The sequence below is a fragment of the Heteronotia binoei genome, chromosome 14 (assembly GCF_032191835.1).
Source record: "Heteronotia binoei isolate CCM8104 ecotype False Entrance Well chromosome 14, APGP_CSIRO_Hbin_v1, whole genome shotgun sequence".
In the NCBI taxonomy this organism is placed as follows: domain Eukaryota; kingdom Metazoa; phylum Chordata; class Lepidosauria; order Squamata; family Gekkonidae; genus Heteronotia; species Heteronotia binoei.
Window position 1 is genome coordinate 11,695,980 of NC_083236.1, and position 27,703 is coordinate 11,723,682.

The 27,703-nt window shown below is 45.6% G+C and overlaps 1 protein-coding gene across 1 annotated transcript in view; it reads right to left on the reverse strand.

Moving 5' to 3' along the window:
• The window catches only part of RIN2 (Ras and Rab interactor 2), an 88,626-nt gene extending 65,874 nt beyond the window's left edge, over positions 1–22,752 (reverse strand). Inside the window, 2 exon segments of the mRNA XM_060253933.1 lie at positions 5,227–5,321; positions 22,639–22,752. Coding sequence (XP_060109916.1) covers positions 5,227–5,321; positions 22,639–22,695 — 152 coding nt within the window. The 5' untranslated portion in view covers positions 22,696–22,752.
• Positions 22,753–27,703: the final 4,951 nt, after the last annotated feature.

Genomic DNA, 27,703 nt, shown 5'->3' on the forward strand with positions numbered 1-27,703 from the left:
AGGAGTCCTCTTCCAGTATAATAACTGGATCGTCTGCAGGAATCAAGCATTAGAATTGGCCAAAAGTAGTCTGTCTACAATTGCTAGGGTTTTTTTTTTAATATAAAGGGTAACCAATTTGTCCTCGTGTGAAAGAATTCACTTTCTTGGACTCACTTCTTAACCAAAGCAGCAAATGCAGTCCAGAAATAAAATGTTGAATCAGGCTGAGCCGCACAACAATGATGAGCATGAATCAAATATGAAAGAGTAAGGACATCGGCTTAGCAACCATATGCAGATTAGTCCATGCTATTGTGTTCCTCATAGCAACCTTGGCTGCAAAAGCTGGACCATAAAGAAGCATGACAGGAGGAAAATTATCTGAGCTGTGGTACTGGAGATGACATCATTTATACCTCACCTTTCTTCTTCCACTTTTTAAAACTAAGGCTGGCTTACTCCCTCCCCTCGAGTGAAGTTCCATGTGCTCTGATTGGCTTACAATCACTTTGCATAAGGCCTACGTCATGGGTTGCCAGGTCTTACCTGGCAGCTGGTGGGGCATCTTCCTCATACATGCAAAGCACGCATGGTGCAATGTTGTCACCCATATTGCACTGGGCACATCACAGGGGGACACTCTAGCACTTGGGGGAAACTCTAATATCAGAGTTTTTCCAAGTACCAGAGCACCCCTCCCCCACGACATGCCCAGCACGATAACGTCACTTCTGGATGACATCATCTTTTGTCTTTGGAGAAGGAAGGAAAGAAAACAGAATGGGGAGAGGGCATCAACCTAAAGAGAGAGAGGACATTACAGGGGAGGGCAACGGGTGGTCCTCAAAGACCCACCAGAAACATTCTACTTCTAAAAAGAGACCTGGATCAAGCACGGAGCTGGCAAAAGGTCCACCCCAAAAGGAGTTTTGGAAACCACGAGGAGAAAGGAAGCGGATGTGAGTTCTAGTCCACCAAAACAGATATAGAAACAGGAAGCAGCTCTGGGACAAAGGAGAAAAAGTGGGAGGTGGGACAGAAGATGAATTAAATTAAAAAGGTGCTCAGAAACTGCAGCAGAAGGCAAGTATGGAAAGAGCCTCAGTCTAGCAGGTTTGCAGATAAGAGGTTATTTTAGGTAGCACATAGCTGACATGCTACCAATCAATATTTTACAGTTTGTGTCCCCCTTTTTATTTGATTGTGGATGGTTGGGGCATAAAGAATCTATAGGAAAATCCAGAGAGGGACTGGAGATTCGCAATTGCCCCAGAGCTTCCCCTCACCCACCTCTTTCTCACCCCATGGCTGCCATACTGCCCCAGATTCCGTCAGGAGCAGCAATCTGGGGCTCTGGAAATCTTCAGTCTTTGGACATTGCTTAGAACATATTTGCTTAGAACATACCTGCCCGTCTTCTGTTAGCTGTTCCTCTTTTAGACATGGCCAAAGTAGAATTATCTCTGTTCTCAATAATACTGCTTGTATAAAGCACCCAGAAACTATTATCTCTGTTCTCAATAACACTGCTTGTATAAAGCACCCAGAAACTATTGGCTTAGGGTTATTTTTTGTATATCTCCAGGCCTTTTAACCTTGACATATTGGGATATGAAGGCAAATCCATGGTGAGGTTTTGTACTGACGTTACAGGCTAGCTTTGGATTCTCAGAAGATTACTTGAGTCTTGGCTTCCACTCACTCAAACTCTTAGTAAAACAAAGACCCTGTTCACACAACGTGTTGAGTTCATGTTAAACTGACCCGGTTCTGTTCCGAATATCTTTGTTCCGGATATTATCAATCAGACTGCCACACTGCAATTCAAATCCCTGCGGTGAAACCATCTTCTGCCATCCACACGACGGCACCATGCAGTTCTTTTTTTTGTTCCCCCCCCCCCCCGCTAAGTAGTAAAAAAAAAAAAAAACGGCGACTGTAAACCAGATGTCTGAGGCTCCTTTTGCTCTGGGACAGCCTTCAGACATACGGAAGTTGGTTAATCTCGCAGCAGAACTATCCAGATGGAGAAAACTACAAGGTGAAACAGGACAACTCAAAAAATACCGCAAAGGAGCAGGTAACAAAATAATCCAGTTTGGAGAAGGATTGGAGAGGGGCGACAACAATGGACTACCAGGAGGCAGATGTTGCTGTCTGATCAGTCACTTTTAATCCAGCAGGAAACAGCAGCAACAACTGATTAAACTGTGTGTCTGAACAGGCCCAAAGAGTTATCTCGGAGTGCTAAAACTGATAGCACTCCGGAGCTGCCAATCAAGCTGCTTTGGGTGTTTCTAGGGCTCCCAGAAGTCCACCCCCAGCGATGCCCAGGTGGACATCCCTATAGAAGAAGAAGAAGAATTGCAGATTTATATCCTGCCCTTCTCCCTGAATCAGAGACTCAGAGCGGCTTACAATCTCCTATGTCTTCTCCCCTCACAACAGACACCCTGTGAGGTGGGTGGGGCTGGAGAGGGCTCTCACAGCAGCTGCCCTTTCAAGGACAGAGTCTCAGAGCGGCTACAATCTCCTTTCCCTTCCTCCCCCACAACAGACACCCTGTGAGGTGGGTGGGACTGAGAGGGCTCTCACAGCAGCTGCCCTTTCAAGGACAACCTCTGCCAGAGCTATGGCTGACCCAAGGCCATTCCAGCAGGTGCAAGTGGAGGAGTGGGGAATCAAACCTGGTTCTCCCAGATAAGAGTCCGCACACTTAACCACTACACCAAACTGGCAGTTACTTCTTCTCCCCTGACTTTACTGACATAATGAATTATGAGTACATCAAGGCTTTCACTAAGGCACACCTAGATATTCAATCACTGGCAGTGCTTGAAGACTGCTTCAATGGGATTCCATGCTCCGGTGACAGAAGGGTCCACTGAGGATTTGTCATGTCCGTTCCAGTGCCCCAGATTAGAGGCTGAGGGTAATAGATTTGTGAGGACCATTGTATCTCGTTTCCCAGGGAGGTCAAATCAGGACAGATTAGTATTACTACTGGCAGATAGGGATAACTTTATTACTTTTCAAATAGCAAGGTTTCTTGCCACTGTCATAAAGATGGACATATGAAGCTGCCTTATACTGAATCAGACCCTTGGTCCATCAAAGTCAGTATTGTCTTCTCAGACTGGCAGCGGCTCTCCAGGGTCTCAAGCGGAGGTTTTTCACACCTATTTGCCTGGACCCTTTTTTGGAGATGCCAAGGATTGAACCTGGGACCTTCTGCTTCCCGAGCAGATGCTCTACCACTGAGCCACCGTCCCTCCCCAGCTAAGATGACAATGAGGCACGCTGATGTAAGCATAGTTGACCTGCACACTAACTGCACTATTCTGGGTCATTAGCCATCTGGATTATAAGGCAGGGGTTTTTTTTAGATATTTTAAATGTATGTATTTTAATTTTTCCTATGAACATCTGGAATAGGCATGGTCACGAACCAGTGCAGGAATCGTGATTTGTGCACAAATTGAGACGATTTGCGGTTCATTCTGAACTGGTCCAAACCTGGGTGCTTCATTTGGTTCGTTTTTGCAGACAGCCTGGCACTGATTCAAACACTTCCTGGGCATCGCTGGGGGTGGACTTCTGGGAGCCCTAGAAACACCCATAGCAGCTTGATTGGCAGCTCCAGGAGCCAATCATGGAGCCCACATTTTGCAACACAAAGAGAGGATAGTTAGTTGTCATGAGAGCTGAAGCTGAGCTTTCCTGGGGCACCTGCTTTGGGGGACTACAACTCAGACATTCCAAATCCAATCTTCGCCAGACTTGGAGGGCAGGTGCAGGAGAGCCTGCTGAAGACTCCCAATAAGTTTTACACCTCCCAAACCAAATGAACCGTGAAGCAGTTCATTAATTGAATCACAAAACGAAATGAACCACTATTTCCTCAGTTCATGCCCATGCCTAGTCCGGAAATTTCTTGCCTTCGTTTAGATGGAATTGTTGTTGCAATGGCTTATTCACTGTCAGTCAGTTTATTGCGGCTCTAGGCCAATCAACAACAACAACACAACTCATCAATAACAGTACAACACAACACCAAGCTAAAATATAACATAACAATATAAAACTATGTACAACCAACAAAATAGTAATAAAATTATCTGACGTTGGCAACACTTAACTAAGGGCAACTTCTTTCAAATACAAACAGCATTAAATTTCTTCCTGTCAAGGTCGGTAACATATAGAAACTTAGCAAGATCCAGAGAAAGTTGATCACTCCCATCCCCTAAGAGGAAGTAAATGACTTGGGCCTGATTTAAAGATTTAGCTAGCATTAGATGGTTCCGCAGAAGTCTGTACCTTGCCTCTGTATGGAAAAGACAGTTCAGAATGAGATGGGGAACCGTATCGACCTCCTCCAGGCCGCACGGACAGATCCTGTCTTCTAACGGGATCTTGTGGAAACGGCCCCTCAGTACTGCTGTGTCAAGGATGTTCAGGCGTGCCAAGGACAGCATCCGCCTGATCTTAATTGGCTGTATCTTTTCTAGATACCTGGCACATTTAAGATCACTGTCACTGATGCAATGAAGACAGACTGGCCATGCCTGAAGCTAGATTAATTTCACATCTCGTTCCAAAAGAAGATTCTACATAGTGTTAACTGTCTAATTTGAAACAGTATTTATGTATTGGGAACATTTCCTTGTCACCTCTCCATCAAACTGACCTGAGGCAGCTTACAAAATATAATAAAAATATAACTCATCACAAGAGTTTTAAAACCAACCTTTCAAAACACCACACAGCATAAGCCAAAGTAAAAAATTTAAAAACAATTTAAAAACATTTATTAGGCTAAAAACAGTCTATAAATTCATGTTTAAAAGATCAGCCCATTAGTTACAAGCGTGATTAAACAGCAACGTTTTGGCCTAGCAAGTAAAAAAAGTAGTGTTTGAGCCAAGCAGGCCTCAAGGGGATGGGCATTCCATAAACAAGATGGTACATATCTATGCCTCAGGAATCATCCTTTGTTTCAGAAAGCTGGGAGTCCAAATAACGAAACAAGAAAGATGAACACAGTTACACATGATTCCAGCACCAGTTACCAATCCAGCAAAATTGCTTTAAAGTTTATCCAAGCACCAAATGCTATTTCATAACTACAGAACTAAATACAAATGACGATATTTCCCCCTATCACCTTCCCAATTGAAGCAGCACAACCAACTCTCAGACGCTTCCCACGGGGTACCACAGAACAATACCATCTAGACTCACCTTTGTATACCGGTGGATCCATCTTCTAGCACCAGTTCTGTCTGGACCATTTCTTGTTTCAGTTCTCCGATTTCTGATGCAATTGTGTCAATCAGCTAAGAGAAGAGTAAAAACAGTGTGATGTCAAAAAAGAAACAGAAGAGGAGGGGAAAGGGAAGCAGGCTGGATGAATCACTCAAGATTACAATGCTTTTTACACTGTCAGATTTGGGCTTCTCTTTCCGGAGGGGGGGGATAGGGAGGGAGAATAAAAGGCAAGTAATTATGCTGCCTCTAAGAGCTATTACACCAAGCACAGTTGAGAAATTCTCAGGAAATGTCTTTGTATTAATCATGTAATGAGGTAAAAAAAGTGTTGATCATATTTCCTTTGTTGTCTAAAAAACCAATTTATATGCCCCCCCCCCTTCTGTCAAAAGTGATGCACAAAACAGCTTACATGCAAAACTTTTAATTAAAGCAACAAGAGCGTGGAGCAAAGTTAAGTAAGCAAAAGGGTGCAGGTTTATTAACTACAAAGACACCATTCAGCATTCAGAAGGTTGGATCATGCAGCTGTCAGTGGTTCTCCATTGCAAGAGTCTCTTGCAACATGAGTGTTCCGGGGGAAACACCACTGTTAGCAGAACAATCCATGGGATCCAATTAAATTAGAGAAATGTTATACTTGGTAAGCAGAAGGTCCCAGGTTCAATCCCCGGCATCTCCAACTAAAAAGGGTCCAGGCAAAGAGGCGTGAAAAACCTCAGCTTGAGACCCTGGAGAGCCACTGCGAGTCTGAGTAGACAATACTGATTTTGATGGACCAAGGGTCTGATTCAGTATAAGGCAGCTTCATATGTTCATGTACTTGTTTAAATCTCTCACTGAAATCGATGGGACTTCAAAGTGGTCAATTTGGGCTGGATCATGCCCTTAATATTTATAAAGTATACCCTCAAGCATTCAAAGCACTACATGCATTATTTCAAAGATCCTCATAATGGCCCTGTAAAGCAGGCTAGTGTTGCTATAACTCTGCTATGGAAAGGGTCTGCGTATTTGGGGTGAGGCAAAACAAGGGCCTTCTCAGACCAAGCGACGATGCCATGCTGATCTCAGACAGCTTTAATGCAACCAAAAGGGTACACTCGTTATATATATCACCAAATCAAGTGAGAGTTATTACTGATACAAACCACATCACTTTTTAAGCAAGCAAAAAGCAGTCATTCTGCCAAAGATCATATCACACTAGGACAGCCAAACATACTATACAGTTTCATTTGGGTACAGGCCGATACAGAACTATCTTGTTATGGACAAATTAACTCTTCAGGTAAGAGAGTTTCTAAGTGTACTAGGGTTGCCAAGTGGGGACTTTGGAGGTGCAGCCAGGAGACCTTGGGGGTAGAGCCAAGTGCAAGGTTGTGACAAGCAGAAGTGAACTCCAAAGGGAATTCTGGCCATCACATTTCTCTCCCCACCCCCTTCAAAGATCTTCTCCCTAGCTCTAGATACAACCCTCAAACTGAGGGTCCATCTAGAAGAGACAGGTGACCACAGGGACACTTTGCCATTTTAAAAAACGCATTCCCAGCAAATTGCTGTCTAAGGAGCTTAACGCTCTCCTAAGGACGTAACAGAGGAGACAGTCCCACAGGTACATTGGTCTCTAACCACTCAATGCCTTGTAGATCAATACCAAAATCTTGAACTTGACTTGGTGTTTCACTGGCACAACACAGATTGTTTATGTTCCTGTCAGGACTCATTCTGGACCAGTTGGAGCTTCCAGGTCAGACTCAAGGATAGGCCAGAATAGAGTGAATTACAGTGGTTTAGTCTGGAGATGACTATTGCATAGTTTACTGTGGCTAGGCCAGGGCACAACAGGAAAGGGGCCAATTGCCAAACTTAGCACAGATGAAAGAACAACAGCCTGGCAATGCTCATGACTTCAGCCTCCATATTTAAGGAGGGATCCAAGGTCACTTCCAAACTCTTAATGGACTGTGCCAGTGTCAGTGGTGCCCCGTCAAGAGTGGGAAACCTATGCCCCAATCCCGAAGCCCCCTGCCATGATCCTAGGCCTAGTGTGGCCTACAGGCTCCAGGGAAGCCTGTATTAACCAGGCCTACATGTCCCAGGATCCCTTCTGTCCCTCTGATTTGGTGCGGGAAAACTTGCCCAGTGAAGAACAGAGGGATGAGATCTGGGAGGAAAGAATAAAGGCCTAGCTAGAGGAGGAGGGGTGTTCTCTCTGGAAAGGCAGAGCTGGAGAGAGGCTGCATCAGGGGAGTTCCCCCATCCAAAAAGGGGTTGGTTAGTTGGAAGCAGAAGGAGGGAACATGTAGTTAGACACATCAGGGCTTTTGTTTTCTTTGTACCGCCTTTACTGTTTTTCCCCTTTTCACTGTTGCAGTAATAAGTAAAACCCACTAATTTGTTCTTGAGCACTTACAATAAACTTATTTTCATTTATTGCCTGGGTCTGCACACCTCTTCAGTCATGGAGTATTTGCTGAGAAGGAAGACGAAGGGGTTGGATTGGTGCTCCGGGCCCTCCCAGACAGACGCAAACCAGAGTAGTGGCAGCTTGTAGTGGCCCTTCCTGGTCCTCTGCTTGTGAACCTGTACCCAGCCACAGAACCTCTGCCTTGGTTGGATTCCGTTTCAACCTACTCCGCTTGGTGGGTGCAGCAGCTAAAGATCTGGTTGAGTCTGTCCTCCTGTGTCCACAGGTAAAAGTGTCCAAAGCACCCTTAGAGCCTATCTAGATGTGACAGGTTTTCCCAACATGTTGCTGTCATCTTGAAAAATGAGTTTCCAGATGGGAACTTCTGAGCTGTCAGGGGCCAATTCTGCAAGATCCTGCTTTCTCTCCTCCCCCCCCCATGTTACTTTTTCTCCCCAAACACCACTGGGGATGTCTCCAGCACCATTTGGGGGAAAGGTTTGATTCCCTCAACCCGCAGTGTGATGGTCCTGACCAGAATTGGGCCCTTAAAGTGAAACTGAAAGGACTTCAGGCTGGGAATGCGTTTTTTAAAATGGCAAAGTGTCCCTGTGGTCACCTGTCTCTTCTAGATACACCCTCAGTTTGAGGGTTGTATCTAGAGCTAGGGAGAAGATCTTGGGAGGGGAGGGGAGAAAGAGAGGGGGGGGAGGGGAAGAACAGGAAAAAGAAGAAGAGAAGGAGAAGGAGGTTCCACAGAAGACTTCCCCCCATCTTTTCCCTATTTGTTATATTTTTAAAATACTGTACACTACTTTCTCCCATCAGGGAGAAAAGTGGGAGATAAATACTCAAATCTGATAAACATGTTCCAGAGACTTACGATTGTAGCTCATGCACTGGGATGCTAGAAATGCTTCCTCACTGACAGCTATTCACACATCTAAAACTAAAGGAGTTGCAGAATAGCTTATCTCAGATAAATAGATAGTGTAAACATATCGCACAACGCTCACCAACAATAAAACTGGATTGGGTCTCTATTTTGTTTACACAATCCACACTATCCTTGGTCAACGCATGCAAGGCAGAGCAATACCAAGCGATATATTAAAAAATTTCCCTACCTAAGTTTCTTTGAAAGGCGGTTTGCCTGTGGTAGTGTATTTGGTCAGAGACCCAGGGCTGATTCACAAATCCTAGAGCCCCATGTTTTGCTTTTACTTAGAAGAGATGATTCTACCTACACAAGTCCAAATCCTCCCACTGACCTGTCTGGAGATAGTTTATTGGACAGTCTTGCCTCCATCTCTCACTTAAACAGCCTCTGAAGTTCTTGAACTTGCAACTTGGGGAAGGCCCTAGGGTTGCCAACTCTTCGTTAGGAAATTCCTGGAGATCTGGGGGTGGAGCCCTGGGACGGCCAGGTTTGTGTAGGAAGGGACGTTGGAGGGTAGAATGCCATGGAGTTCACCAAAGTAGCTGTTTTTTCCCAGGGGAACTGATCTCTAAAGTCTGGAGATCAGTTGTAATTCCAGGAGATCCGCAGGCCCCACCTGGAGTTCAGTAACTCTATCAAAGGCCTTGATGTCAGCTTTTGAAACCTCTAGCCATGATGAATTAAAAAAAAAAAAACCCTTGAAAACAGGAATCAAAAATGTACATAAGAGAAGGCATGTTGGATCAGGCCAATGGCCCATCCAGTCCAACACTCTGTGTCACACAGTGGCAAAAAAAATTATATATATGCACACACACACACACACATATACACACTATGGCTAATAGCCACTGATGGACCTCTGCTCCATATTTTTATCTAACCCCCTCTTGAAGCTGGCTATGCTTGTAGCCGCCACCACCTCATGTGGCCGTGAATTCCATGTGTTAATCACCCTTTGGGTGAAGAAGGACTTCCTTTTATCTGTTTTAACCTGACTGCTCAGCAATTTCATCGAATGCCCACGAGTTCTTGTATTGTGAGAAAGGGAGAAAAGGACTTCTTTCTCTACCTTCTCCATCCCATGCATAATCTTGGAAACCTCTGTCATGTCACCCCGCAGTCGAAGTTTCTCCAAGCTGAAGAGCCCCAACCTTTCTTTATAGGGAAAGTGTTCCAACCCTTTAATCATTCTAGTTGCCCTTTTCTGGACTTTTTCCAATGCTATAATATCCTTTTTGAGGTGCGGTGACCAGAACTGCACACAGTATTCCAAATGAGACTGCACCATCGATTTATACGGGGGCATTATGATACTGGCTGAAATTAACAAATGTTTAAAATCTGAGGTCCAATTTGAGGTCATGGTTCCCACTCAGTGGCCCTCCTGCCTGCCTTCCTCCCCATCTGGACCCTGGGTCCTGCGTAGAAGGCAGGCCACTAGTTGCTAAGAGTCGTTCAAAAATACTGCAGGACTGCTTAGACCTTGATCGGAACCAGCTAGATTTTATAGTCTCGATTTAACTTGCAAAGTTCCTAAGAATTCACTCTAGGCATGGGCACGAACCAAACCATGAATCATGACTCATGCTAAAAATGGCCAATTTGTGGTTCATTCTGAACTGGTTTGTCTGATCCCACCACACCCGAACATGAAACGAACTGAGTTTTTTCTTGGCATGCTGCTTGGTTCATGTTTGCTTCATTTTTCCAGACAGCCCAGCACTGGCATGTGCACTTCTGGAAATTTTCCAGTGAAACTGACTAGAAGCGGAAGCTCTGCTCTCTGGGATGGCCTGCACTTCCGGTCAGTTTCCAGCAAAAATGACTAGATGCCGCAGCTCCACTCTCCCCACCCCCTGCACCATCTAGTTAGTTTCACAGGAAACTGAACAAAAGTGTAGGGGCTGGGAGGGCGAAGCTGCAGTGTCTAGTCAGTTTCCAAGCTCCCTGTGGGTGAAACGACTTCCCTTCCCTAGCTCCTAGGAGAGCAGTTTACTGGGGCATCTGCTTTGGGGTGGGCTGTAGTTCAGCCCCCCAAAATTCAATTTGCACCAAGGTTGGTAAGCAGGTAGAAGGGAGTCCGCTGAAGAGCTTGCCACAAGTTTGGTGCCTCTAGCAGACTTGGGGGCTGTTCTATGCCTTCCCAAAATGAATGAACCATGAATTGTCGGGAAATTGGAAAAAAAAATGAAATGAACCACCAATTCAGGCTACCCAATGAACCACCATTTTCCCATTCCGTGCCCATCCCTAATCCACTCTGATAGGACAAATTTAACATCACAAGGATTTGGGGTGTGGGAAAGGGACCACTTGGAACTGAAATCACCCCACTTGTATGTTATCACACAGAGTGACAATTTTTTCTCAACCAACATGACATACATAAATCCAAACATGGGCATTATTATTTGATACAAATACATCAAAAGCTAAGGAAACCTAGAAGACTAAAAGGAACTCTTTCATATAAGTATTTTATTAACTTCATTTAGGCCCCCGTTTTCTCCCCAGTGGGGACCCAAAGTGACTTACGGTCATTCTTTCCTTCTCCATTTTATCTTCACAACAACCCTGCTAGGGAGCTTAGGCTGAGTGTGCGTGATTATACTGCAGGCGCTATCCTTCTCTATAATGCACTACAGCATCCTTGTGTGCTCAAATGGGCCTTCTATAGCTTACGATGCCCCCTGCTGGACACAAACTTATGCTGAGCTGCAAAATTAGAATCATGATGTGATCATATGAACATATGAAGCTGCCTTATACTGAATCAGACACTTGGTCCATCAAAGTCAGTACTGCCTTCTCAGACTGGCAGCGGCTCTCCAGGGTCTCAAGCTGAGGTTTTTCACGCCTATTTGCCTGGACCCTTTTTTGGAGATGCCAGGGATTGAACCTGGGACCTTCTGCTTCCCAAGCAGATGCTCTACCACTGAGCCACCGTCCCTTCCCTGCTCTCCAGGGTCTCAAGCTGAGGTTTTTCACGCCTATTTGCCTGGACCCTTTTTTGGAGATGCCAGGGATTGAACCTGGGACCTTCTGCTTCCCAAGCAGATGCTCTACCACTGAGCCACCGTCCCTTCCCTGCTCTCCAGGGTCTCAAGCTGAGGTTTTTCACACCTGTTTGCCTGGACCCTTTTTAGTTGGAGATGCCAGGGATTGAACCTGGGGCCTTCTGCTTCCCAGGCAGATGCTCTACCACTGAGCCACCGTCCCTTCCCTGCTCTCCAGGGTCTCAAGCTGAGGTTTTTCACACCTCTTTGCCTGGACCCTTTTTTGGAGATGCCGGGGATTGAACCTGGGACCTTCTGCTTCCCAAGCAGATGCTCTACCACTGAGCCACTGTCCCTCCCCTGGCTATGTAGGAAAGTCAAATGCCAATCATTATGCCGGCAAATGGGCATGAAATCCTCTGTCAGTGGAGGCCATGCCACTGTACTATACAGATGAACAACAGTCTTTTGCTTCAAGTTTCTTTCTTTCTTTTAGAACTGCATGACAAATTGACATTGGAAGATGGGTCTCCAGAGCCCACGTCTGCTCTCCCAGACTTACCCAACAAGTTTTGGAGTGCACCTCACCCTGGGCAAGGGGGCCATGAGAATCCTCTCCATATTAGGCATTCCCAGGACTTTTTTGTAGCAGGAACTCCTTTGCATATTAGGCCACACCCACTAATGTAGCCAATCCTCCAAAAGCTCACAGGGCCTACTGTGTGCTCCAGGAGGATTGGCTACATCAGGGGTGTGTGGTCTAACATGGAAAGGAGTTCCTGCTACAAAAAAACCCTGGGCATTCCTCAAGGGAGTGGGGACTTTGGGAGAGAGTCAGTAGAGAGGCTTGGCCCTGCCTTCATCCCCAGTCGGCTGGCCAAGGGAAACAAATAGAAGGCACGATCACCTCTGATGAGGCCAGCAGAGCCTCAATGTCCTGGGAGACGGGTGGGGATTTCCCCATTGGCACGGGCAAGGGAAGGGTTCTCCCTCCCAGAGAGTTCCCCTGGTGTTGTGGCTTGCTGCAATGAGGAGTTGGGGACTGGTCCTGGGCCTGCACCATTACTGGTGGAAACACTAAAGTTACATTCCTTTCTTGCCTCACCTTCCTTCCTGAAACTCAAGGGACATTTTCCCCCCAGGTACCGCTCAGATCCAGCCCAGCAAAATGACAGGTGGCATATATACCTTCCACCCATATGGTGGGACCTGTACCCTGCAAGAGGGCCTTGTAAAGAACAGCTGCTTTGGTATTTCTAGGCGTTGCAAGACCTCTTTAACGCGGGACCAAATTATGCCTGTCTTTGCTGGTCTGTATTAGGCATTCACAGTTATGGCAAGATCAGAACTTCTTTAGTAAAATTTCATGTGGCTCACCACATCTATCTAGACTTCAGACCAAAGCCTGCCTTCTTGAGTTTTTGTTCTGGAAGAATAGCAACCATTAAAATGATGTCCTGCATTGCTTGTAAATGATGCCTTTCCCCCCCTCATAGTTGTGAGATTTTGCTTTCTTCTTAGAACTCCGCATCCACTTTGGCATCGTGGCTGTTTCCTTCCTATTTCAACAACTGCAGCGCACGAAGCCACAAAGGCAAACTTGTTCCGGGGCTTGGTAGACAGCCAATAATGGAAGCATCTCTCTCATAACCAGAAACTCATTTGCATGTTAGGCCACACCCCCTGGATGTCACCAGAAGCGTCGTCATCCTGACTTGCCCACCTTGCCACATCCCCAAAAGTGGAATAGAATACAATCCGAGAGAGGTCACTATAATGGATTGCACAACAAAAAATGCAAGCTAGTGACCAATTTTCTAAGAAGTATATAGAAACCAGTCCAAATGGCGCAAGAAGCCACATACTGAGCTGCAGCCGAGGTGAAATTGCTGCTGGAGACGCTCTGCGTGCCTCTTTTTTGAAAATTGTGTAAAGAATCTATATCATTGAATCAATATTGGTCCCAGGTCTGATGAAGACTGGAAAGAAACAAGTGCTTAATCGATTGGCTTGTCACCACACTGCTTTGGGACTTGAATGTACATGTTTTGGACATTTGGACTGATTTCTATATACTTCTTAGTAAATTGATCACTAGCTTGCATTTTTTTGTTGTGTACATCAGCAAAAGTGACATCAACTAGGCAACCAATGAAAATAGTCAGGCTTAAGCATGCCTGACCCTGTGATTGAGGCAGGTCTACTCAGAAGCAAGGCCCAAAGTGTTCAGTAAATCCAGCTCTCAAGCAAGCATGCATAGAATTGACCATGACCCCAAACTGCTGCCCCCAGCACGTGTCTTTGGAAGGATTCCACAGCAATCAGTGGACTGACTCCCCAGCAGCACTAAAAGGGAAGGGATTAAGACTAAAGGGGAAGGCTGCCGCTGCTGCCGCTTCTTAACAAACCTGCAGAATGCCCACATTTCCCAACAGCCTTTTAAAATGTCTCACGCAGGCAAACTATAATTGATACAGGAAATAAAACAGCCTAGCAAACGTCATCTTTTTTAGATGCTTTCACTTTTGTTCTCTCTTTTCAGGTCCACTTTGTTCAGACAGCTGAGTTTGAATGATGTGTTTATTATCCTTCCTAAATTCCAGCTACTCAGCTGCCTGGTGAAACCAGTTTAAGCACTCATTCAATCTGTGTATATGAATGCAAAGATAGACGTGGAGCTATTTCACACTTTAAAATGTGTTTGGCGCAGTGGCCTTGGTCGTGCACCAGTGTCTCCTACAGACAGTTCTTATTTATTTGGCTAGTTTTAACCCAGCCTTTCTCCCAAGTGGGGACCCAAAAAAAGCAATTTACATCATTCTCTTCTCCATTTCATCCTCAGAACAACCCACTCACACGATTTCATGGCACCCCTCACAGGAGCAGCTATTCAACATCAGCTGCAGATAAACCTGATCTGGATTAAGCCCATTTTAAGATTGAAAAAAACCCTATGCTCTTTCCCTCCCTTCTTTTGGGAAGCCACGGCTGCTTTTTAAATTCCCAGTCAAAAGAGAGACTTACCACTCTTGGCAGCTTTGGCGGTGTTTACATTCTGTCAGCAGCTCCATGTTGCCAAGTCTCTTTCCCTCCTGATTGGCTAGGAGGTGGCCTCCAACTCTGCTCAGGGGTGGAGCTCTATGCACCAACCTGCCTGTCGTGCATGTTGCAATGAGAGAATTCAGGGCAGAAGCTGATGGAGCTTTCTAATTGCGCAGGCTCAACCTGCAGTGCCTGATCCCTGGACTCTGGAGGCAGGGGAGGGAGGGAGTTGCCACGCTTATCAAACCCACAAGTATTAACATGGGAAAGGCTGCTGCTGTAAAAGGCAAAAAAAGGCACCCTGAAAGCCCACCAGGCTTATTTGCAGGATAACACAACCAAAAATGCAAGCTAGTGACCAATTTACTAAGAAGTATATAGAAATCAGTCCAAATGTCCAAAACTTGTATATTCAAGTCCCAAAGTAGTGTGGTGACAAGTCAATCGATTAAGTACTTGTTTCTTTCCAGTCTTCATCAGACCTGGGACCCTCTCGGCTTGGCTTCGCGAACGAAGATTTAAGAAGGGTGCAATAGTCCACGTTTGCTGCAGGCTCGCTGGTGGCTGACAAGACCAATGTGGGACAGGCAGGTCCGGCCACAGCGGCTGCAGGGAAAAGTCTGATTTAGGGTTGGTCCTGTAGCAGTGCGATTCTTCCTCAATCTCCTTTTGTCCTCAAGACCAGCTATGCGTGTGTTCTCAAAGGAAGAGACAGCCTGGTGGATGGTGTGCCTCCATGCTTTGCGATCTGAGGCTAGGTCAGACCACTGGTGATGGTTGATGCGACAGGTGCTAAGGGATTTCTTCAAGGAGTCCTTGTACCTCTTCTTTGGTGCCCCTCTATTTCGATGGCCGGTGGAGAGTTCGCCATACAGGGCAATCTTGGGAAGGCGGTGGTTTTCCATCCTAGAAATATGCCCTGCCCAGCGCAGCTGCGTCTTCAACAGCAGTGCCTCGATGCTGGTAACCTCTGCCCGCTTGAGGACTTCAGTGTTGGTCACAAAGTCACTCCAGTGGATGTTGAGGATGGTGCGAAGGCAGCGCTGATGAAAGCGCTCAAGGAGTCGCAGGTGATGACGGTATAAAACCCACGATTCGGAGCCATAGATGAGGGTTGTCATCACAACCGCTTTGTAAACATTGATCTTTGTGCCTTTTTTCAGATGCTTGTTGCTCCACACTCTTTTGTGCAGTCGGCCAAATGCACGGTTTGCCTTTGCCAGCCTGTTGTCAATCTCCTTGTCGATCTTGGCATCTGAGGAGATGATGCACCCCAGGTAGCTGAACTGCTGGACTGTCTTCAGAACTGATTCACCCACAGTGATGCAGGGAGGGTGATAATCTTCCTGGGGTGCAGGCTGGTGGAGAACTTCTGTCTTCTTCAGACTAACTTCTAGGCCGAATAGCTTGGCAGCCTCTGCAAAGCAGGACGTCATATGCTGCAGAGCTGATACCGAGTGGGAGACGAGTGCAGCATCATCAGCAAACAGTAGCTCTCGGATGAGTTTTTCCATTGTCTTGGAGTGTGCCTTTAGTCGCCTCAGGTTGAACAGGCTGCCATCGGTGCGATAGCGGATGTAGACACCATCGTCCTCATCTAGATCTACTGCGGCTCTTTGAAGCATCATGCTAAAGAAGATCGTAAAGAGAGTTGGCGCGAGAACGCAGCCTTGCTTTACACCTGTGCCTATTGGGAAGGGCTCCGAGAGGTCGTTGCAGTGTCTGACTTGGCCTCGCTGGTCTTCGTGTAGCTGGATGATCATGCTGAGGAACCTTGGGGGACATCCTAAACGTTCCAAGATTTGCCACAGGCCTTTCCTGCTAACGGTATCGAAAGCTTTGGTAAGGTCGACAAAAGTCACATACAGACCCTTGTTCTGTTCCCTGCATTTCTCTTGGAGCTGCCTGAGAACAAATACCATGTCGGTGGTGCTCCTGTTAGCTCTGAAGCCGCACTGGCTCTCTGGGAGGAGTTCTTCTGCAATGGTGGGCACCAGTCTGTTCAGGAGTATTCTGGCAAGGATTTTGCCTGCGATGGAGAGCAGGGTTATCCCCCGGTAGTTGGAGCAGTCTGACTTTTCCCCTTTGTTCTTGTATAGGGTGATGATGATTGCATCGCGAAAGTCCTGTGGTAATTTGCCTTGTTCCCAGCAGGTGACAAGTACTTTGTGAAGTGAGCTATGTAGTACTGTGCCCCCATGCTTCCAGATCTCTGGTGGAATTCCATCAACTCCTGCTGCCTTGCCACTTTTCAGTTGCTTGATGGCTTTAACAGTCTCTTCTAGGGTGGGGATCTCATCCAACTCTGTTTTCACCGGTTGAAGTGGGGTGAGGTGGATTGCTGAATCTTGAACTACGCGGTTGGCACTGAAGAGAACCTGAAGAGACCTGGGACCAATATTGATTCAATTATCTAGATTTTTTACACAATTTTCGAAAAAGAGAGACGCAGAGCGTCTCCAGCAGCACTTTCACCTCGGCTACAGCTCAGTAGGTGGCTTCTTGTGACTTCCACTTTTATCAGCTGCATGATGTGAAACTGCAATCTGGAAAGTCTAGAGGGTGCTTAGGGTGTAGGGGCCAGAGGAACTCCCCGCGACTCTACCCTGAAGAGTTTGGGATGAGCACAGTTTCTTGCCTATGGAGATCACTTCTCCCTAGGCTTTGGGGCAGCTGCTGCACCATGACCTCCCATCCCCGCACCCACTTCAGGGAGCATAGGTTGGTGCAGAGAGAGCTCTTGCCTCTCCAGTACCTCTTGGCTATGGGGCTTGCCACCGCACTAGAGTTTGGAGCCTGGCAGAGGTTGTCCTTGAAAGGGCAGCTGCTGTAAGAGCTCTCTTAGCCCCACCCACCTCACAGGGTGTCTGTTGTGGGGGAGGAAGGTAAAGGAGATTGTGAGCCGCTCTGAGACTCTTCGGAGTGGAGGGCGGGATATAAATCCAATATCTTCTTCTTCTTCTTCAAGCAATGGTGCTCAGGAAGCGCATTTGGTGGGCTGAAAGGGAAGCAGGACATCCCTGCTCTGGGGCTGAGCAAGGCTGCTGAGCAATACAGGGGGTGGGGGAATGCAACTCCAGGGACAGCAGATGGCTGGGGAGTGCAGCGTGGGGTGTAGCTGCGTATAGGGGTGTATTCTGACACTATCTTCCATTAAGGCCAAAGTATTTGAGCTTCAGCTTCAGCATCTGACCTTTCAGGGAACAGTCTGGGTTGATTTCCCTTAAGACTGACTGATTGGATCTTCTTGCAGTCCAAGGGACTCTCAAGATTCTTCTCCAGCATCACAATTTGAAAGCATCTATTCTTCTGCACTCAACCTTCCTTATGATCCAACTCTCACAGCCATACATTATTACTGGGAATACAATCGTTTTGACTATATGGACTTTTGTTGGCAGGGTGATGTCTCTACTTTTTATTATACTGCCTAGGTTTGCCATAGCTCTCCTCCCAAGGAGCAAACGTCTTTTAATTTCAGTCCTGGAACATTTAGAAAGAATGGATGTGATTACTAAGAGCCAGCATGGTTTTCTCAAGAACTAACCTGATTTTTTTTTTTTTGAGAAAGTGACTACCTTGCTGGATCAGGGGAATGCTGTAGACATCAATTATCTTGATTTCAGTAAGGATTTCGATAAAGTTCCACATATTATCCTTGCTGACAAGTTGGTAAAATGTGGTTTGGTGGATCTGTAACTGGTTGAAAGATCGCACCCAAAGAGTGCTTGTGAATAGTTCCTCATCCTCTTGGAGAGGAGTGACAAGTGGAGTGCCTCAAGGATGTGTCCTGGGACCTGTTTTGTTCAACATCTTTATAAAAGATTTGGATGAAGGAATAGAGGGAATGCTTATTAAATTTGCAGGTGATACTAAATTGGGAAGGGTTGCAAACAGAAGACGACAGAAACAGGATACAGGATGACCTTGACAGGCTGGAAAACTGGGCTAAAATCAATAAAATGAATTTTAACAGGGATAAATGTAAAGTTCTGCATTTAGGTAGGAAAAAGCCAATGCATGGTTATAGGATGGGGGAGACTTGTCTTAGCAGTAGTATGTGCAAAAAGGATCTAGGGGTCTTAGTGGATCATACACTGAACATGAGTCAACAGTGTGATGCGGTGGCTAAAAAGGCAAATGCAATTTTGGGCTGTATCAACAGAAGTATAGTGTCCAGATCACGTGATGTGAAAGTATCGCTTTACTCTGCTCTGGTAAGACCTCACCTGGAGTATTGTGTTCAGTTTTGGGCACCACATTTTAAGAAGGATATAGACAAGCTGGAACGGGTCCAGAAGAGGACGACAAAGACGTTGAGGGGTCTGGAGACCAAGTGCTATGAGGAAAGGTTGAAGGAGCTGGGGATGTTTAGCCTGGAGAAGCAGCAGCTGAGGGATGTTATGATCACCATCTTCAAGTACTTGAAGGGTTGTCATATAGAGGATTTGTCATATAGTGGAATTGTTTTCTGTGACCCCGGAAGGTTAGGACCAGAACCAATGGGTTGAAATTAAATCAAAAGAGTTTCCGGCTCAACATTAGGAAGAACTTCCTGACCATCAGAGCAATTCCTCAGTGGAACAGGCTTCCTCGGGAGGTGGGGGGCTCTCCTTCCTTGGAGGTTTTTAAACAGAGGCTAGATGGTCATCTGACAGCAATGAAGCTCCTTTGAATTTAGGGGGAAGTGTTTGTGAGTTTCCTGCATTGTGCTGGGGGTTGGACTAGATTACCCTAGAGGTCCCTTCCAACGCTATGATTCTAAGGCGGCTGTGAAATTGGACACTTTTGTATTATTCTCCCTTCCCCCCTCTTGTCTGAAGAAGTGACAGGAGGAGACCTGAGGAGGAAGGGGCTGTGCGGACGAGGCTCCTGGTCTGTGTGGCCCCAGGGTTCCTTCAGTTAGGGGTCCAAGCAGGTAAGGCTTTGCAGTTCCACAGTGGGCAGAAGAATGTGTTGCCCAGGAAGGTAGAGACAGTGCCGGGAGGGATGAGTTGGGATGCATGCTGACACATGCGCACTCATATGAGAGGCAACAGCGATGTCAGAGCAGTGGCACGGGCAGGGGGCTGGTGTTGCAGTGGGAGGGGCAGGAGGAGAAGGAGGATTCCGTTTGCTGCAGCAATTCCCAGCAGCTGCTTCTCCTTGCCCACTCCCAACACCTCCCCCTCTTTCCCTTCCTTCTTCCCTCCTCCCTCACCAGCATTTTGCACCGTCTCCAAGCAGAGGAGGCAGGGAAAGGAGGAGTCCTTCCGGGGCTATTGTGAGCCAGAACACTGGCCACACCAGCCGGAACAGCACTCCAATGCGTTCTCCCTCAAAAAAAAAGGCCTGCTCATAAGTTTCTATTAGTGAAGTTTCCTCAAATCCTCAGCAGCAATTTAAAAAAAAAAAATCTCACACAAACACAGATAACAACATAAATAACCAGAAAAGTATCAGACAAGCAATCTGAAGAAGTATTAGTGGCTACACGCAGTCATTTTTCCAGACTCCAAGATCACTCAGCAGACATTAAGCCAAAAAAACAAAACCACACAACACAACCGTAAAAATGCCAACAGACAAGCTTCCAGATCCATTTCGAGCATTGTGAAAGTAAGCAGTAAACATTTGGTTAGCACATGGACAGCAGTTGACATCACACTGTCAAAAGTGCATCTCCATCCCACCCTTTCACACAATTAATGCATTTGCTGGATATACACCAGTCTTACACCAGTATTTCACATATCACAGCACCCATGCGCACACACAGCATGTCTGGGTACTCAGCCATACGTACATTTAAAAACATGCATCTGTTCTACAATTAAGGTGTGCTGCAAGAAACATCCGTGCTAGACCAGCACATACGCAAAAAATATATTTGCTGAGTGAAGTATGAAGATGTTTTAAAGTGCTGAGCTATCTTCTTAGTGGTTCCCCAGAACTGTCCTGTTCTCTCATCTAGCATCCCAATCACTAAACAGTGTAAGACACAAGGCAGTAGACAAGTGTTACCTTTCAGACCGACTAAGTTTTAGTCAGAATGTAAGCTTTCATATGCTCTAAGCAAACTTCATCAGACAAAATGTCTGATGAAGTTTGCTTACAGCATACGAAAGCTTGCATTCTGAATAAAATTTAGTCGGTCTTAAAGGTGAACTTGTCTACTGCTTTGTTCTACTGCTTCAGACCAACACGGCTGCCTACTTAAGAACATAACATAAGAACATAAGAGAAGCCATGTTGGATCAGGCCAACGGCCCATCCAGTCCAACACTCTATATCACATAAGAACATAAGAGAAGCCCTGCTGGATCAGGCCAATGGCCCATCCAGTCCAACACTCTGTGTCACATAAGAACATAAGAGAAGCCATGTTAGATCAGGCCAATGGCCCATCCAGTCCAACACTCTGTGTCACACAGTGGCAAAAAATTTATTTATATATATATATATACACACACACACACACACACACACACACTGTGGCTAATAGCCACTGATGGACATCTGCTCCATATTTTTATCTAAACCCCTCTTGAAGATGGCTATGCTTGTGGCCGCCACCACTTCCTGTGGCAGTGAATTCCACATGTTAATCACCCTTTGGGTGAAGAAGTACTTCCTTTTATCCATTTCAACCTGTCTTACTTGGATCTGTAAGAGACAAGGTTAGCTCTTTCTGCTTATTTCTCAGTAAAGAACCATGCACACTGATGGTGCTACACACGACCACAACAGCAGAGCATTTGAATACAACCGCAACTTTAAACAATGCAAGCATCTTGGCCCAAGAGTTTGTCCCAATATGACTCCGTGCCACCTGTTCCTTTAAGGGTCTGCTTCTCCGATGCACCACTACACTCTGGAGTGGCGAGGCCCAGGCTTTACATATTTACTTCGTTTATTCCCTGCTTTTCTCCCCTGTGCCAACCCAAAGCAGCTGACATCAATCTTCTCCACCTTATCCTCACAACAGCCCTGTGAAGTAGGTGAGGCCGAGAGGGTGTGACAGGTCCACAGTCACCCAAGCAAGTTTCCACGGCAGTGGGGATTCGAACTTAGTTTCCCAGGTCCTAGTCCAAACATTCTAACCACTGCACAACCGTAGCTCTTTTAAAGATCTTTACAGTGACACAAGGACAGAATTTAGCAGTAGCAGCAACACAGCAGATTTAATGCTGGGGGCAAGGAAGGGATGGGAAACGGGCATCGTGAGTAAGGCTGAGGCACAGCCCAGAAAGCCTGTTGCTTTTACAGTCTTCAGCCTATTTTTTTGTTTGTTTTGTTTTGTTTTCTGTGAAAAGGTAATGATTTACATGCTCAGACTGCTCTGCCCCACTTGCCAAGCGTGGAAACCAGCCTCAGCTACTACAGCACAAATTACTGTTTCACAGCTGAAACTAATTTCCAGAACTCGACTGCAAGGAAAAGCTGAAAAGTCTCACAGTTTTAAGCATTCTATTCCGGAAGTCTTCTGGCTTGGAGCAAAACACAGCAGCAGTTTCCTGCTCCTATGTGTATATGTTCTCAAAGAAAGCGATTATAAATTGTCCAAAGTCAGAGACAGTTTGCAAACTGAAATCTGTAGCCTGTTACTCATCTTTCAACTTTAAGCTACCGCTGTTTTGTGTGTGTGGAGGCAATTAACGCAAAGGGTATTCTGAACAACATGAAGCAGAGAACATAAGAAGCATCTGCAGATTCAAACACACATGTACAATTGGAAATTCATACAAGGCAAAACAGCAATATAGCAAGAGGCTCACAAAGGAACAGGTTTAACGTATTCCTTACCCATCGCTTTCTGCAGCATCAGGTTCAGACAGAGCACATGGCTTTTGTTTGTATCGTTCTGTGAAACTACAAAGCCCAGAAACCAGTGAAGTCAGATTTCAGCAGCTCAAGTTTCCTTAGAGTAGCTTTGTCAGAACTCAGAGGTTCAAACATAACTTAGCAACATGTACCTCCCCATCACCAAAATACGTAGCAATTTTGCCCCTTACCTTAAAAAAGCTCCCTCTGACATCAACACACTGGGCTTCCATGGTTAAAACTGACATTTTCTCCAGGAAAAATCCTGTGAGCTCCTCCTAGAAGCAGAGACATTTTTAATAGTTAGTCCAGTCTGTAGGAAATTCCTTTCTAAGCCACAGAAACAGTCACAACAACAGTTTTGCCAAGACTTTCCTCTCCCCTCCCCCAGCCAACAGCTCAGTGCCAGCTATTTCCTACCAGAGCCTTTAACATACTGTTTTTGTCTATTATTTCCTGTGAACTGCATTTAAAGACAGTGCTGCCGGCATTTCCCGTTCTTCCCAAACAATCCTACAAGTTGCTTCTGGTGGATTTTAACAGGTCCATTTAAAAAGAATTAAGAGAGAGAGGGAGAGAGGCATAATACTTCCTTTGTTTGTTTGACCTGAGCTTGAGGTTCACAGAAAGCAAACATTAGGGGGTCACTATAAACCTCTACTGCATATTACAGATAATTTATTAAGGAGGGAGGAAAACTCCAAAATAAGTTACTTGAAGTATATGGGAGTGGAAAATGCTTCCCTACGTGTGGGGCAATTACAGAAAAGTGCACTAAACGCAAAACTCAGTTTCAGTGTCAAGTCCCAGCTATTTAAAGGACAGAGCTTATGAGAATGTACAAAGAGTCTTTCCTCTGCTCTTGTATCAGCCATGACCTGCACCCACCAGTGTAGGCTCACAGTAGTTTAGAGCAGGGGTGACCGACGGTAGCTCTCCAGATGTTTTTTGCCTACAACTCCCAGCAGCCATGCAACTCCCATTGGCCATGCTGGCTGGGGCTGATGGGAGTTATAGGCAATAAACATCCGGAGAGCTACCGTTGACCACCCCTGGTTTAAGGTCAAGCATACAGACTTCCCTTTTGGCCTCCAAACCAAAAAGGCTGTTTTGGGCTTTGCCAGGTCCATCTGTAAAATGCAAACTGCAGGTTCACACAGCTCCAGCTTGCACTGTAGTCATACACAAAAGAGAGAGGGGTTTAACTTGGTCTCATTAAACCAAATTGTTCCCTGTTCTGACATTAGTACTTAAAAGGATGTGCGAGAGAGTTTTTAGAAGGACATGTTCCATCCTTTAAGTGCTAATGGGGGTTATAGCTGCTCTTTATTAGCAAAACCAAACTGTGTTTGAAGGGCTAACCCCCATCTCCCTTCCCCCTGTGGCCCAGAGGTAACGTGCAGCAGGAGCCTGAAGATACATTTTACAGATAAACAGAGATGATGCACAATCTTGTTTTTGCCTTTACAGACTCCTTTGGAGTTGACAGAAGCAAGACTGCACACACTGTTCAGATTACAGTCTACATCATGATCTTTCACAATCTCACCGAAACGCGCTCCTTATTATAGCCCCATTTTACATGCCTTTTGTTCATGCAAGTCCCAGCAAGGCTTTCTGAGAGGTCAAATGGAACCCCTCTTCCTCTTTTAACATGTGGAAAAGTTGTCGGAACCAACCTAGATCTCCACACAGTCAGCTGATCTGTAAACACTGAAATGTCCTCAACCGCTACAGTTAAATGAGCCTTGGAAACCAGATCCTCATTTTACTGTAGCTAAACAGACTGCTTCTAAAGGGAGAAATCCATGACAAATCTTATTTTGAAAAATGAAGCCTGGATAATGGACAGACCTTCATGGTATTCTAAGTGAGACCCCACTGCAGATTTATACAGCAGCATTATAATATTGATGACTGTTTTGTTCCCAGTCCATTTCCTAATAATCCCCAAATGACTCCAAGATCTTTTCCCCTCTCAGTAATATCATAGAGTTCAAAAAGACCTCCAGAGTCATCTAGTCCAACCCCCTGCACAATGAAAGAAATGTGCAAATACCTCCCCCCTCCACCCAAACACAACCCCAGTGACCCCTGCAGGCTCCATGCTCAGAAGATGGCAAAAACCTCCAGGATCCCTGGCCAAATTGGCCTGGAGAAAAATTCCTGACTGACCCCAAAGTGGCAAGCAGCATTTCCTGGGAGTGTAAGAAACGCCACGAGAACTAAGCACTGATGCAACCCTTCCTGCCCTCCTTCTCGTGATCTGCCAAGTTCACAGGATCCTTAAAGTGAATTAATGAACATCTCAAATAGATTTCATTATCAAAACCATTAGAATCTCACATCAATAATATCCATGCATATAGAACAAATCACAGACAATAAACAGAGTCCCAAATGGAGTCTTTTTCATACAGATTACAGTCTATTCATAAATGGGAATCTCCTGTTTTCAAAGTGTATTCCAAAACTGCAAATCCAAACTACAGTCTGAAATAAGACTGTAGTTGTAGCAGTAACAGGTCAAGACTCCATACTCTGTTTCACTAACAGAACATTGTATTGAGGAGAAACAGACTGTGATTTCGAGCATTCTTGTCTGTAATTTATCTTGTTCACAAAAAACTTGGGGAAAGCGTTAGTGAAACATGAAATATATTTGATGTTTATTAATTCACCGTAAGTGTTATACATTCTATATTTTTGAGGCTAAGGTTGCAGGGAGGCTTGCTTTGTTTCTCTTACCTTTATCCGTGTTTCTTATTGGGGTATTCTAATTCACAGAATCAGCATTGCTGTCAGATGGCCATCTAGCCTCTGTTTGAGAACCTCCAAGGAAGGAGAGCCCACCACCTCCCGAGGAGGTTCTAAAAGTGACTCCAGCCCCCCTCTGTGATGTCATTCTGCCCAAATCCACCCACATAAAGCCCACACAGCACCCATTAGCTGCATGGAAACACTTAGTTTGGTACATTCCTGGGATCTCTGCAAATTGGGGAGGGGGGTTGTCAAACTGGACACACAGGAAAGGAAGCCTGGCTGCTCCAGCTGCATCATCATCCAGACAATTCCATAGCTCACTTGGCAGAGGAAACTACCAAATGTCCAGAGCCTTTCCCATGCAAGAGTGCAGGTCTGGGGGAAATGATATCCCAAGGCTAGGAGGATACAGGCCCCAGACAATGTTCCCTCTAAGCTGTAGGGTCTTGTGAGCAAAACTTCTACTTTGTGAGCTACTGGCATTAGAGTTGTGAGCTCCTGCATAAATGAGTGTGCTCTGGGGTCATCCTTCCTGAGCTAAGACAAAAATGTGTGAGCTGGAGGCTAAAAATCTGTGAGCTAGCTCATGCTTAGAGGGAACACTGGCCCCGGGTCAGCAACCAGAGAACACACGTGCACAGGAGATAGTCCTTTCATTGCCCCAACAGCTCCCTTGGAAAAAGCACTCATCTGGGAAACAGAAGTGAGGGGGCTGGAATCTCATCCAGTGGAAAACGAGGAATATGGCAAACCTTCCTTTGGCTAGCAATAAGCTGGTTAGCAGCAAAAGAGTACTCAACAAGATAATTCCACTAGCCATACACCAAAATAGGAATGCAGGAAAAGATAAATTTCCCCATTGGCCCTAATGTTAAAACCCAGAGCAGGAAAGTCTACCAAGAAAGGCACAGAGTTGTGGAGCAGCAGAGGTTTAGCATACTTGATGTCCCTGGTTGACACCCAACTTGGCATAGCTACAAGACAGCCCTGAGAGAACTCCCAGGCACAACTGAGATTTTGCACTGCAAGCAAGACTCATTCACAGGGGATAGTGAATGAGTGACTGGCTGGTTGCCCTAAACTCCTCATGGTTGCCCTAAACTCCAAACTTTAATCATTTTGCTTATTTTCTCCATAGCCATTGTGGCCTGCTGCTATTCATTCCAGCAGTCCTTGTTCTAATAATGTAATAATAATATAATAATAATAAGCTTTTATTTATATCCCGCCCTCCCCGCCGAGGCAGGCTCAGGGCGGCTCACAAGACATGGCGTGTACCATGATTATAAAATACAATTATACAATACAATAATACAATAAGATACAATTAAAACACATTAGATGAATAAATTAATTACAACCAGTACAGATTGAAAGGTGCTACAGTACAGTATATATATATCCAGATGGTTAGATGTCACTTTCAGGATTCCATCTTATAGGCCAGTTTTACAAGCCCTGCGGAACTGATTAAAGTCCCGCAGGGCTCGCACCTCTTCTGGCAGTTGATTCCACCAGTGGGGAGCCATTATTGAGAAGGCCTGTTCCCTCGTTGTTTTCAGTTTGGCCTCCCTTGGTCCAGGGATTTTTAGAAGTTCTTCATCCTCCCCTAATCTATCCCCATCATGTAGACGACTTGGTTCATTATTCACCAGCAAAGATCAAGGGGCTGTAAAGCAGACGGTATCCTGTCCCGCCCTTGCCAAAAATCCAGCTGTGCAGATGGTGAGGAATCCTCTCAGAGCCTCCCCTCATGAACTCCACACTGAAGACCTTAGTAATGAACAGATACCTTGAATAAAGTCTTATAGCTGCCACTGGACTCAAACTTCATTCTGCTACTTCAGACCCGCACAGCTATCCACCTGAATCTAAGAAGATATATATTCAGGTGAGCAGCCATGTTGGTCTGACACTTTTAAGACCAACACATTCAGAGTATATACCCAGAATTAAACTCTGTTGGTCTTAGAAGGTGCCACTGGAATCAAACTTTGTCGTAATAATATATTTATAAGCTGTACTAATACGTTTATTACTGAACCCACACACACAAAGTCTTAAAAGTAGGCTCTGCCCCTAATTACTGTAATACCTTCCAGATAGAGTAAGAAATATTTATTTTGACAAACAGGGGGGTATTTTCCCTGTCAGATAAGATAGGCTCCATAGCCCACAAATTATTGAGCTGGAAACGAAGCAATTTTTAAAAAAAACAAAAAAAACCTGGACCTTGGCAACCTGCACTCCTTTTGCAATTATTTCCTTTTCAGAGGTCAGCTGGGAACCCAGTTCAAGCAGTCCACTGATAGGGCTAAACACAGGATTACATTGAAATGTTGGGGTCAAAATACAGGAACTGTTGCTGGTGCCAGTACTTAGCACAGACCTCTTAATTCAAATGTTGCATTGTGTTAGTCCAGCTGTAGCCACAAACAAAGTACGGGATTTGTACGTGTGGAGGGGGGGGGGTGGCGAGGGGGGGAGGGAAAA